The 13,619-nt window shown below is 31.4% G+C and overlaps 1 protein-coding gene across 2 annotated transcripts in view; it reads left to right on the forward strand.

The window, feature by feature from the left end:
• LOC134721388 (Fanconi anemia group A protein homolog) overlaps nucleotides 1–13,619 on the forward strand; it is a 56,933-nt gene that overhangs the window by 11,588 nt on the left and 31,726 nt on the right. For both annotated transcript variants that reach the window (XM_063584354.1, XM_063584355.1), the window contains exons 4-17: nucleotides 383–519; nucleotides 2,881–2,973; nucleotides 4,344–4,417; nucleotides 5,268–5,356; nucleotides 5,825–5,892; nucleotides 6,293–6,326; nucleotides 7,876–8,022; nucleotides 8,142–8,218; nucleotides 9,052–9,193; nucleotides 10,805–10,938; nucleotides 11,335–11,541; nucleotides 11,869–11,925; nucleotides 12,112–12,194; nucleotides 12,734–12,794. In XM_063584354.1, coding sequence (XP_063440424.1) covers nucleotides 383–519; nucleotides 2,881–2,973; nucleotides 4,344–4,417; nucleotides 5,268–5,356; nucleotides 5,825–5,892; nucleotides 6,293–6,326; nucleotides 7,876–8,022; nucleotides 8,142–8,218; nucleotides 9,052–9,193; nucleotides 10,805–10,938; nucleotides 11,335–11,541; nucleotides 11,869–11,925; nucleotides 12,112–12,194; nucleotides 12,734–12,794 — 1,403 coding nt within the window. The remainder of the gene's footprint in view (nucleotides 1–382; nucleotides 520–2,880; nucleotides 2,974–4,343; nucleotides 4,418–5,267; nucleotides 5,357–5,824; nucleotides 5,893–6,292; nucleotides 6,327–7,875; nucleotides 8,023–8,141; nucleotides 8,219–9,051; nucleotides 9,194–10,804; nucleotides 10,939–11,334; nucleotides 11,542–11,868; nucleotides 11,926–12,111; nucleotides 12,195–12,733; nucleotides 12,795–13,619) is intronic.

Raw genomic sequence — 13,619 nt, forward strand, 5'->3', positions numbered from 1 at the left:
ATTTTTCACTTTTTGTTTGCCTTAATTGCTGGTTCATCTTCTTTTATATTATCCATATTTAAAAAACTTTGAGAGAGGATTTGTATATTTAAGAACTTGCTATATATTTATGATTAGGATCTTATTTCAGGTACATTTTTACCTTACACAAATAACTTGGGGAATGCTGAACAGATCATACCTATTTTTTCACCACATGCATAATGTTTCCATTATATGCCTTTATATGTTATATGTTATGCTGTCTTCTTAAATTGCACATTATTTTGATAATACATTATCTGGGAAAATATTTAATTTGAAAAATGATACCATTTATTTTGCTATTGTATCTTTTATGTTTGTGAATTTAAATGTGTTTAAAGCATTTGTCTATTTTTAGGAATTTTAAAAGAATGTGTACAAAACAGTACAAGTGGTTCTACAGTTCTGCACACTGCAGAAGAATGTGCTACAGAACTTTTGAAAATGGTTAACAGTTTGAACAGAAAACAAAGGGAAGATAATGCTAGCATCATGGTATTTATTAACAAGATTGATCTACAGATTTATAGTGAATTACAATTTACATGCATGTAGAAAAAGTGTATGAATTAGTATTTGTCGAATTTTTATACGACCGCAAATTTTGAAAAAAATTTCGTCGTATATTGCTATCACGTTGGCGTCGTCGTCGTCGTCCGAATACTTTTAGTTTTCGCACTCTAACTTTAGTAAAAGTGAATAGAAATCTATGAAATTTTAACACAAGGTTTATGACCATAAAAGGAAGGCTGGTATTGATTTTGGGAGTTTTGGTCCCAACATTTTAGGAATTAGGGGCCAAAAAGGGCCCAAATAAGCATTTTCTTGGTTTTCGCACTATAACTTTAGTTTAAGTTAATAGAAATCTATGAAATTTTGACACAAGGTTTATGACCACAAAAGAAAGGTTGGGATTGATTTTGGGAGTTTTGGTTTCAACAGTTTAGGAATTAGGGGCCAAAAAAGGGCCCAAATAAGCATTATTCTTGGTTTTCGCACAATAACTTTAGTTAAAGTAAATAGAAATCAATGAAATTTTAACACAATGTTTATGACCACAAAAGGAAGGTTGTTATTGATTTTGGGAGTTTCGATCCCAACAGTTAAGGAATTAGGGGCCAAAAAGGGACCCAAATAAGCATTTTTCTTGGTTTTCGCACTATAGCGTTAGTATAAGTAAATAGAAATCTATTAAATTTAAACACAAGGTTTATGACTATAAAAGGAAGGTTTGTATTGATTTTGGGAGTTTTGGTCCCAACAGTTAAGGAAAAAGGGGCCCAAAGGGTCCAAAATTAAACTTTGTTAATTGAATAATTGGGGTTCTTTAATATGCCGAATCTAACTGTGTATGTAGATTCTTAATTTTTGATCCCGTTTTCAAATTGGTCTACATTGAGGTCCAAAGGGTCCAAAATAAAACTTAGTTTGATTTTAACAAAAATTGAAACCTTGGGGTTCTTTGATATGCTGAATCTAAAAATGTACTTAGATTTTTGATTATTGGCCCAGTTTTCAAGTTGGCCCAAATCGAGGTCCAAAATTAAACATTGTTTGATTCATCAAAAATTGAATAATTGGGGTTCTTTGATATGCCAAATCTAACTGTGTATGTAGATTCTTAATTTTTGGTCAAGTTTTAAAATTGGTCTAATTTAAAGTGCAAAGGGTCCAAAATTGAACTAAGTTTGATTTTAACAAAAATTAAATTCTTGGGCCGCTTTGATATGCTGAATCTAAACATGTACTTAGATTTTTGATTATGGGCCCAGTTTTCAAGTTGGTCCAAATCAGGATCTAAAATTATTATATTAAGTATTGTGCAATAGCAAGTCTTTTCAATTGCACAGTATTGTGCAATGGCAAGAAATATCTAATTTCACAATATTGTGAAATAGCAAATTTTTTTTTAATTAAGAGTTATCTTTCTTTGTCCAGTATAGTAAGCAAGAAATATCTGCAAACATTTTTTTTAATTGGAGTTATCTTTCTTTGTCCAGAATCAACTTAAATCTTTGTTATATACAATATGCAATGTATATTCACTTTTTACTACCAACTGATAAATTTAAATAATCTTTACCATTCAGTGATAACAAGCAGTTTTTTTTTACATCTTAATATTTTATGATGTATTTAAATGAGTAGTAATTGTTGCAAACTCCATTAGAATATTTTAAGTGAAATTAGTTTTGGAATAAGGGAAAGGGGGGTGTGATTAAAAAATTGGGTTCAATTTTTCTCATTTGAAATTTCATAAATAAAAAGAAAATTTCTTCAAACATTTTTTTGAGAGGATTAATATTCAACAGCATAGTGAATTGCTCTAAGAGAAAACAAAAATTTTAAGTTCATTTGAATACATTCATTCTGTGTCAGAAACCTATGCTGTGTCAACTATTTAATCACAATCCAAATTTAGAGCGGAATCCAGCTTGAATGTTGTGTCCATACTTGCCCCAACCGTTCAGGGTTCAACCTCTGCGGTCGTATAAAGCTACGCCCTGCGGAGCATCTGGTTATACTTAAATTCTTTTTGATTAAAGAAATTATAAATTTTTTTATGAAATTAGCAGTTCATAATACCAGTGATTCTTTTTTATAGCATGTGTGGCCAAAAGGGATAATGTAAGCTATCGCCATCACTTGGTGCTAATATGTTTTTCTGTTGCAATCCTGCCAACATTTGAAAATCCCCTAGGTGAAATTTAATATGAGGACAGATTTTTAAGGTCATAATTTTTGCATTATTTTTGCATATGACCTAATTGTTTACATTGAATATTTAAGTTAAGCTCATATTTCTTGCTTACACCATGCACTCTACTAGAAACTAGAAACATGCTCTTGTTGTAGGAGTCTATAGAAATGTATATCAGTGTGGTTAAAGAACTGATGAAAGGACAATATTTTAACAGACCAAGATTCCTCAATATATTATGTAATGAGGTAATATAACATTATTATTTGAATTAGAAAAAAAACCAAAAAATTGTAACAAATTAACTAACAGGATATTCTCTGACATTTTCGATCTATTTGGGTAATTTGATTGTTTGAATTTAGGCAATTTTTCACATACTGTGGATTCATTTATTTTCATGGGTACCAATTTTTGTGGATTAAGAAAAACATATTCGTGGATATTTAATTTCGTGGTTTTGCTGAAGTCTGCATACAAACCTATAGAAAAATTATCATTCGTTGAATATTTAATTTCATGGTTTCACTGTGCCCACGAAATCCACGAAAATTGGTATCCAACGAATAATAATGAATCCACAGTATTGGACACTTTCTCCATCATACCTGGATTATTTCCTCAAAACTTCATGTTATTGCTGGGATTGTCAAAAAGGAAGCTTCGTTTTAGTTTTTTTTTCTTTCTGATTCTCAATTTCTAAGTTTCAGGACTTAAAATGTCAGATTTAAGTATTTTTCTCAAATGTTGGACCTTACTTGAAACTTTTCATAATTATTTTCATAACACATAATAATAATAATGAGATGTTGTATGGCTGCCAACAGGCCTCAACTCACCAAATAAATACAAAGCAAAAAAAAAAAGCATCACAACAGACAAGACTGATTTAAAAAAAAAAATACAGATACGTTAATTCAGAGTTATAGAACTTTTACCATCAAGACTCAAAAATAATTTCAATATGCACATTAAGGGAGTATTGTGTGCTCTTAGTGCAGTTGTTTATTAATCCCCAAAGAAAAATTTGAATGGGACTTAAGGTTTGCACTCTGTCTGTCCATCTGTCAGTCCAGCAAATCATTTTTCCACACTTTTTTCTTCTTGCTTGAAAATATTTTTTTGTTATTTGGTATATTCTTTTATCATGACAAATTTCAGATTAAGTATTATTTTTTTCTGGTCTGATGAATTTGGTCCTTGGACGTGTAAATGTCAATCAAATAATCAGTTTTCCACACTTTTTATTTATTATGCTTGAAGATATTGACGTGATATTTAAATAATAGTTTACACCATGAAAAGTTATAGATCAAGTTAGTATTTTGTTCCAGTACAATTTTTTTTAACCGGTAGGCAATACTCTCAGAATACTTGTTGAAATTGATGTCCAATATTCCAAATTTCTCGTTTAAAAACTCATCAACTATACTAGGCTTATAAATATTAATTTACACCAGTATAAAACCGTAATCTTCAGTAAGTACATTATGGGATGGGTATTTAAACAAGAAAAGATATGTATGTCAATGGGTTGTTGTCTCATTCTCTATCAATTATTATATATAATTATATTATCAAGATGTTTGTAAATCTGATTTTTTTCTTATTATTGTAGACCTGTTTACCAGTTCCAATTATGTATATATTACATGAGGAAAACATAATGTCTGTGGCTTCATATCTAAGATTGTAAGTATAACTCTGAAAGTAACGTTAATGAGCTTTTTGAAAATAAATATAAGAAGATGTGGTATGAGTGCCAATGAGACAATTCTCCATCCAAGTCACTATTTGCAAAAGTAAACCATTAGAAAGGTACTTTTCTGACATGTTGAATGAAGATAGGTTGTATTTGAGACAATTGTGCCATAAATAAGGGAAGTAACTGCATAGGAACAGTGCATTTGTTCAAGTTAGTGTTAATTTTTGCAATTTGAATGTAAAACAACGTTTTGTCTAACATGAAATAAGTTGGTCAGATATCTGCTAATTTTTATGCCCCATTTACTATGCCTCATTTATGGGCATTATGTTTTCTGGTCTGTGCGTCTGTCTGTTCGTCTGTCTGCCCTGTTTCAGGTTAAAGTTTTTGGTCGAGGTAGTTTTTGATTAAGTTGAAGTCCGATCAATTTGAAACTTAGCAAACTTGTTCCCTATGATAAGATCTTTCTAATTTTAATGCCAAATTAGAAATTTTATCCCATTTTCAAGGTCCACTAAACATAGAAAATGATAGTGCAGATGGGGCATCCGTGTACGTTGGACACATTCTTGTTCATTTTATAGCAGATTTGATATGTTTTATAGAAGAAAATGAATTTCTATTCATAGGGACATTGTTAAGTCCTTTCATGTGTGTTCAGCTTTGTAGACCTCATCAAGCAGAGAGAATATATATAATAGGACAGGCAAAATCAAAATTTAAAGAAGATATGACATTCAAACCTTATGATCAAATGGGGTATTCAATTGTGTATTAGAATCAAGAGGATTTCTTTAAGAGTTTTAATTCAATTGGATGTCTGTGTTTGATTTTCAGCAAACAGACAGATTCTAAATTCATTTCTGAGTTTGCTGAAGAAATTCTAAACTCTGGAGAAACCAATAAAGACAGAACATATTTTAATGGTATTGTATGACATTTACTGTTTACTATTTGACTATTTGTTCTGTTTGATATTTTATAGCTAGCTTGCATCAATCAGGTGAACATATACACTTTAGGTTCATCCTCTCATTCTGATTGTCGTACAAGACAAGTATTTGTTTTATTGTTTGGTTTAAGGTATTGTTTGGTTTAAGGTATTGTTAGGTATAAGTTTGAAAGAAGTGTAGATAATTAAAAGGTTCTTCTTTATAATAAAATAATTGCCAGGATTGTATATAACCCATGATTGGTCGAAATCAATTGTCCGTTATCACCTCAATATAAGAAATATTTAACATTGAATTAAGGTTTATAAACAACAGTAGTTTTCAGATTTTACATTTTTCTGAAGATGCTTAAATTATTCTTCATTTATTCAATGTTATGAAACATGCAATAGAAATAGTTGCACAGCATGTATGAAAACAAACATTTTAATGTTATTTCAGGTGTTGTAAGTTTGTTAGTAAACTACAGTTTTCCAGAAAAGTCTGAAACAGATCATTCTGTAAAAAAGGTAATTTCAAATAAAGCTAGAGTAAACCTGTGGTCTTGTTGCTGAACATTTTACAGTTAATTAAATAAACTAATCCATTTGAATATTAAAGGTACTGTATGACAAAAAAAACCTTGCCTACATTTGATACTTAAAAAAATCCTTGATATTGATGAAAATTAGGGTGTATGGTTTTAACAGTCTTGGAAGATTTATTTAAAACTTTAAAAGTGACTTTATTAATATTGATGGTGGCATAAACTGGTCCCATTGTTTTAGATGAAGAACAACAGTGCACGTTCTTTTCCTTTGTGATAGGATTAGTCTATGGTGAATTTTTGAAATGTTTTATCCTATGTTTCAATCATGTGTCTTTTTTCTCCAATGTTTACATATTAAAACGTTTTTTTATTTACTGTAGGTCTGTACAACTGTTTTAACACAGACAATATGCCGTGAGTTATTTTACAAATATTATGTGTTCAGAAATTATAAATGAGACATCTAAATAGTTTACATTTAGCTCTGTCTGACATATTATCAATCAAATTTAACAAAAACAGATAAATACCAGACAATATGTTTATATGCTGTAAAAAGGAAATTCTTTATTTTGTTGTCGAGCCTGCAACTTTTGTTGCAGAAAGCTTGACATAGGAATAGTGATCCGGTGGCTATGGCGGGGGCAGTGTTAGCTCACTTCTTAAAAGATATATATTTTAGAAGGTGGAATACCTGAATGCTTCATATTTTGTATATAGATGCCTCATGTTATGAAATTTCCGTCAGTTACATGTCCATTGTCATTTTCATGGTTCAGTGACCACTTGAAAAAAAAGTTCAGAATTTTTTGTAATGTTGAATTCTCTCTTACTATAAGTAATGGGATAACTATATTTGGTATGTGCGTACCTTGAAAGGTCCTCATGCCCATCAGACAGTTTTCACTTGACCTCGACCTTATTTCATGGATCAGTGAACAAGGTTAAGTTTTGGTGGTCAAGTCCATATCTGAGATACTATATGCAATAGGTCTAGTATATTCGGTGTATGGAAGGACTGTAAGGTGTACATGTCCAACTGGCAGGTGTCATCCGACCTTGACCTCATTTTCATGGTTCAGTGGTTATAGTTAAGTTTTTGTGTTTTGGTCTGTTTTTCTCATACTTTATGCAATAGGTTTGCTATATTTGTTGTATTGAATGATTGTAAGGTGTACATGTCTAGCGGGCAGATGTCATCTGACTTTGACCTCATTTTCATGGTTCAGTGGTCAAAGTTCAGTTTTTGAGTTGTTTTTTTTTTTATTAAATACTTTATGTCATAGGTCAACTATATTTAGTGTATGGAAATATTTTATGATCTATATGTCAGTCGTGCAGGTTTAATTTGACCTTGACCTGGTTTTCACGGTTCATTGCTCAGTGTTAAGTTTTTGTGTTTTGGTCTATTTTTCTGTAACTATAAGCAATAGGTCAACTATATTTGTTGTATGGAAGCATTGTTAGATGTACATGTCTGTCTGACATGGTTCATCTGACCTTGACCTCATTTTCATGGTTCATTGATCAATGTTTAGTTTTCTTGGTTAATGTAAGTTTATGTGACAGATGTAATAAAGCTTTATATTTAGGAGTATCAACATAATATCAATGATTAGTAAAGAAGGCGAGACATTTCAGTGTGTGCACTCTTGTTTAAATTTTCAGAAATGTACTGCTATTGAATTACAATCTTCCTGACTTTTTGTTCACATCTTTTCTATATGTTATGACCTTATCTTTAACACCTCTTTTTAGAAAGTTTGCAATTGCTAAGTGCAAATGCAAAGGGAAAAATGGGACTTGTGATTCTTTGCTGATTGTTTATCAGTGTCATCAAATCTTTTTTTTCAAATATAAGATAGTGTCATATATATTTCAGAACAAGATAGTGTTATATATATTTCAGAACAAGATAGTGTTATATATATTTCAGAACAAGATAGTGTTATATATATTTCAGAACATCTTAACAACATGAAGAATGACAAAAAATCACTCCTCATTTCATTGGTTCCATGTGATCATATGATTTGCTCAGATGTATCCTTGAAGAAATATGGATGCTTTTTATTACAACAGATATTTACCTACAATCCCACTATTTCTGGTATGTATTACTACATCATCTAGTTAAGAGTGAAGACTTCCTTTGCTTTTGGGATGTATTTATCAAACAGTTTATAAATATAGGATCTGACTTAATCAAGTTTTCTTTTTCTTTTGAAGTTGCTGAATCTTTTTGCCTACAGAAGAATTGGAAATTTGCCAAACTGCCAATTCAGTTTACCGAGTTGTGTAAAGAGGTGAATAATTTATGAATGCATATTAGGTTGTAGGTTTGTAAAATTAGACACTGGCTTTGTTGTAAATGAAATATATTTCTGTTTTGATAATATATTTAGGAAGCCAAACACATAGAAAGATAAAGAGTAAAAAAAAGATAAATTTGTAAAAAGCAGGTTTACAAAGCTGACATTTGCTTTAATTGGAAATAAATTCAACAATAGAAGATAGTCATGTTAAAAGATAATTTGAACTTTTGTTTTCTGCAACACGGGAGGGTTGAGAGCCGTGGTGTAGTGGTTAGTGCATCGGACTACTAACACAAAGGTTCCCGGTTCGATTCCCGTTCGGGATGAAAATTTCAGGAACTCAATTTTCGGCTCTCCCTTGACACCATTTGCGAGTATGGTCTTGAGGAAACGATGATAGTCCGTCGGAAGGGGACGATAAATGGCTGACCCGTGTTAAGAGAGAGCCATATCTCTTGCACGTTAAAGACACCCTTGTAGATTTCTAAAAAGAGTAGGCTAATGCCGCTACAAGGCAGCACTCGCACCCGCAAAGTGGAAAGGTATTAATATAAGTTGTAAAACTTGTTTCCCAATCCACTATAAATAAATATGTTTAAACTAAAACTAAACGGAAGGGTTCTATTAAAGGTATGATTAATTTTGCAATCAGTGTCAGTTAAGGCAATAGTTGGTACAACCCCTGTTGACAACAGAAAAAAAACCCCACCTTTTTACAAAGATTTTGTTTAGGAGAGAAGCGTCTGAAATAAGTATACTTATAATGATTTTGAAGGTCATACAGTGTCAAATTTTCTATTCTGTGTACTAAAAACTGATTTCAGATTATATTAGTTTTGGATACAGCAGATGTGTTGGAGATGCTAAAGCAGACATTAGATACAGCAGACGTAAACTGGCATCATTACTGTGCATTCTGGTCTGTATTTATTATCTGTACGCAGAAGTCAAGAACTCTTGCTGAAGGTAAGGAAAAAGAAGAAAAATACCTCAAATTACCAGATCACATAAATGAATATATTTTGTTGTATAAAAGATCAGATTGAATCATGTTGTAATTGAAAAAAATCACAAAGAAATGAAACTCAAAATGAACAGTTATGTTCTAATTCATAACCTCAACCGAACATAAAGCATTTATCTATATAATACAAAACTCTCAATTGGGAGTAGCCACTTGCAAAAGTCAAGTGCATTTTATTCAGATAATAAATATTAGAACACACCTGTGATATCGCGGGTCTGTGACAGAATTAGAGTATATAACTATGCGCAAGACTTATTTTTGTATTAGTATTGTCATCTGATAAAGTCATGCCAATTATAAGATAGTTTTCTCTGCTTTCAAATCTTTCTGTTTGAACCCGTCTAACTGAAACTTATCAATTATTGGTAATATCAATTATTTGGAAAACAAAAGGTCCTGGGATGGAGTATTATTTTAATCAACAGCATTGTCCTATATTAGTTATAAATAAAGTTGAATTCTTTGATTCGCTGTTTTACGTCATGCCCGCTAACAAATTGAAAACTGTACCTATACGCCTTATTTTTAGTATTCGTATTGTTATCTTATAAAGTCTTACTGATTAAAATGCTACAATAGGTAACAATTTGACAATTTAGTAGCGTCAACCCTGTGATTATGACCCGTGTATATAGCATATCCTGAATACACCGTTTGGTGGTGCGCCTGTCAAATGCGGAACGTACAGATAAGGTTATATGTAACAGATGAATATACTATTGGTATCGGTATCGGACTCAACCCGGAACTTCTTAATTATTGGCAATATTAATTACGTGGAAACCAAAGGGGCCTGGAGTGGTGTAATTTTTAATCTACACCTTTGTACTATATTAGTTATATATAAAGTTGAATTCTTTGATTCATCGTTTTTACGTGATGACGGCTGACAAATTGGACCTCGTAATTTTAGTATTATAGATACGTAATTCATTTAATACCAATGAGTTTTGTGATTAATTAATTGTCTGTCTCGGACTAGCACATCAATGTTTGCGACCCATCCTGGACTATCAACCTGTAAATAATTATTTTTTTATAATTATTTACTTAGAAAAAAGCCTCTGGAACACTTGACTGCAATGACTTGAATGACTTGAACTACCTTAAAACCACCCTTGCATGACATGCTACCCGCATTCCTTATATATCCAATCAAACAGACCTATCTATAAATAGCATACACATGTGTACCTTACCAAAAAAACAAACTTGCATCGATATATGTACAACTTTGATAAATATAATGTTTACAATTTTCTCCTTCTGTGTCTGATAATCTTCATGGCTGCATGATTTTCTGATTCAGTGCATGTGGCAATTTTATGTGTTTGTTATCTGAAGACCAGGTCATTATTTCACAAATTCATGTAATTCATTTACCAGGTAAGACTCCTTTTAATGAAAGAAGACTTTGAAATAAACTTGTTTAAAATGATCATTATCTTGTAGCTAAGATTGCAGATAAGTAAGAAATTTAGTATTGTTGTAAAGAAGTAATTATAAAGTTAGCCTGTTCTAGTATCACTTAGTTTCAAGAAATATTTCAGATGTTTTGCTGGAGTTATTGAAGATGGCCTTTGAAGAATCCAGGACTGACCATATTTTGAAAGTATTTTTGATTTGTCGGCAATGTTGCAATGAGGGATCACATGTCTTCCATTCATACCAAGACTGGTTTCTGGTAAGTCACCTGCTGAGAATTAAAGTATATTTTATGATTTGTTCACACAATTTTTTTAAATGCATTGAGGTAGGCAAAAGACAAAAACAGATCTAGTATTAAGTGCTAGACATATGCAGAAGACAAGATCATGTTTAGTAACCTCTCTACTGTCCGTCATCAAATTTTTGACAAAGTTTTTTTGACTTTTATTGAATGGAAAACATAAATATTTTGTCTGGATAATGTTGAGTTGTAGCAAGTTAGCATTTTTTACACTTCTTGTGCAGCCTCATCCTTTTTGATGCATATGATATATATTGAAAATTATAATGTTGTGATAAAAAAAATATTTTACAGACCTCTTGGTTCTGCCATGTATAGTGTCATGTTAAATATATATTTTCCCTTTACTAGAATTTATTTGGTGACAGCCAAAGGTCTTTAGCTAATTCAAAGAAGACATTTACATACCTGATGAAGGTGTTAACAGATCTGGTACCATATGATCAGCCATCTTGTTTAAAGGTTCATATCCTGAGACCACCATTTGTACCTTCAAAGTGTAAAGATCTACTATCAGATTACATTGTCCTTGGAAAAACTAGACTAGCTGATCTAAAGGTACATTTTGTTTTATAACTTTAATCTGATTTTAGTTTTTAAAAGACTTTTAAAAGAAGTAAATACTAAAAACTGCATGTTTCTCGCTGCATTGAAGACCTATTGGTAACCTGCTGTTGTCTATTCTATGGTCTGGTTGTTGTCTCTTTGGCACATTCCCTATTCTGATTCTATATTTATTTTAATTAAACATTGTTGTATTTAACTAAAATGTTCTTCGTTGTACTGTTGATTTTTTTTTTTTAATTCCAAAGATAGGAACCTAATCTCTTGTTCATTTATAATTTTATTTTTTCTAAATTTAATGTGAAGTTTATTTTACGCTAGGAACCATTAGAACAAGTTGGAATGTTTGACACATCAAGCGGATCATCTTCTTTCAAGGTAAGGATTTATACAGGATATATGGAATTTTGCAAAAACCTAGGTTGTGGAAATAAGATATGAGTTGTGCTTTTTCATTTTGTGAGCTAACTTATTTTGTTAGTAGATCTCTAAATATCTTGTACTCAATAAGCCTTATTTAATTGTAAATTATATAAATAAATGTGATATCTGTAAAAATTTCAGAATCAGATAGAAGAAGATGTTCAGAAAGCATTGGCAGCATTTGAAACCAATAACAAAATGCCATCAGCAGTGATGGAAGCCAGGTATTATTCATGATTTGATTTGTATCCCCTTAATTATAGAATGATATACATAACCTATAATATTGTTGGAATTTCGAAATGGATTGTCCTTTTTATATCATCTAAACTATTTATTATGAGGCAAAATATGGACAAAATTCTAATCTGCAAATGTCACACCAATCAAGAGATCAATTCTTGCCTGAAAGCTGTTTTCATGTTTACCATTACCTCAGTTATTGATATGGACCTATACAAGATTTCATGTCTTTTTCCCTAATCTGTTCAAGTACCAAAGACACAAGGTGGAAAACAGAGTATTGTTGCTAGACAAGAATCACTAACTGTGGATATAAAAATAAGAAGATGTGGTGTGATTGCCAATGAGACAACTATAGGTCACCATATGGCCTTCAACAATGAGCAAATACCAAACTGCAAAGTCAGCTGTAAAAGACCCTGAAAATGACTTGATAACCAAATTTCAACCATTGATTTTTGCTGGCTGATATTGAAGTACAAGAAAATTATTAATATATATATAATCACTTTATTTTCAGCATTTTTAGGAAGTCCTACTTTATTGGAAAATTTATTCCTGCATTACTGAAACCAAGACCAGTAAGATTAAAGCTCTTTATATATATATATGTTAATGTTTGAAAAATCGTTTTATTGAAAAAAAATTGAATAAAAGTTTTAATGATCAAGTTTGAATTTTTATGCCTCACCTACAATAGTAGAGGGGCATTATGTTTTTGGTCTGTGCATCCATCCATTTTTTTTTTCATACGTCAGTCCATTAATTTGTTCGTCTGTCTGGTCTGTCCCGATTCAGGTTTAATTTTTGGTCAAGGTAGTTTTTGATGAAGTTGAAGTCCAATCGACTTGAAACTTAGTACACGTGTTCCCTATGATATGATCTTTCTAATTTTAATGCCAAATTAGAGTAAATACCCCAATGTCATGTTCCACTGAACAGAGAAAATGAAAGTGCGAGTGGGGCATTTGTGTACTGGGGACACATTCTTGTTTTTAGCTCACTGGCCCACACAGGTCCAAGTGAGCTTTTCTCATCACTTAGTTTACTTTTACAAAATTCTTCTCCTCTGAAACTACTGGGCCAAAGGAGTAGGGGCTTTAATGGCCTAAAATGGCCCCATATTTACAAGATAATAAAAATTCTAACAGAGCAGATTTTTCTCCATTAATTATTAGAATATGAGTCAATGATTTAAAAAAGATGTTTCTATTTAACAAAAAAAGGTTCAATGACGTCACAAGGGTAGGTGCAAATGACGTCATAATTGGGAAAATAAGCAAAAATACAGAAAATTTGATGGTTTTTCAAAATTTTGACCACCGCACCATGCTTGCACCAATTAGAAATTTTAACATTTTGACAAGTTCATACGTATCAAACTTCGGATAAAAAATATTTTTGGT

The sequence above is a fragment of the Mytilus trossulus genome, chromosome 6 (genome assembly GCF_036588685.1).
Source record: "Mytilus trossulus isolate FHL-02 chromosome 6, PNRI_Mtr1.1.1.hap1, whole genome shotgun sequence".
Taxonomy (NCBI): domain Eukaryota; kingdom Metazoa; phylum Mollusca; class Bivalvia; order Mytilida; family Mytilidae; genus Mytilus; species Mytilus trossulus.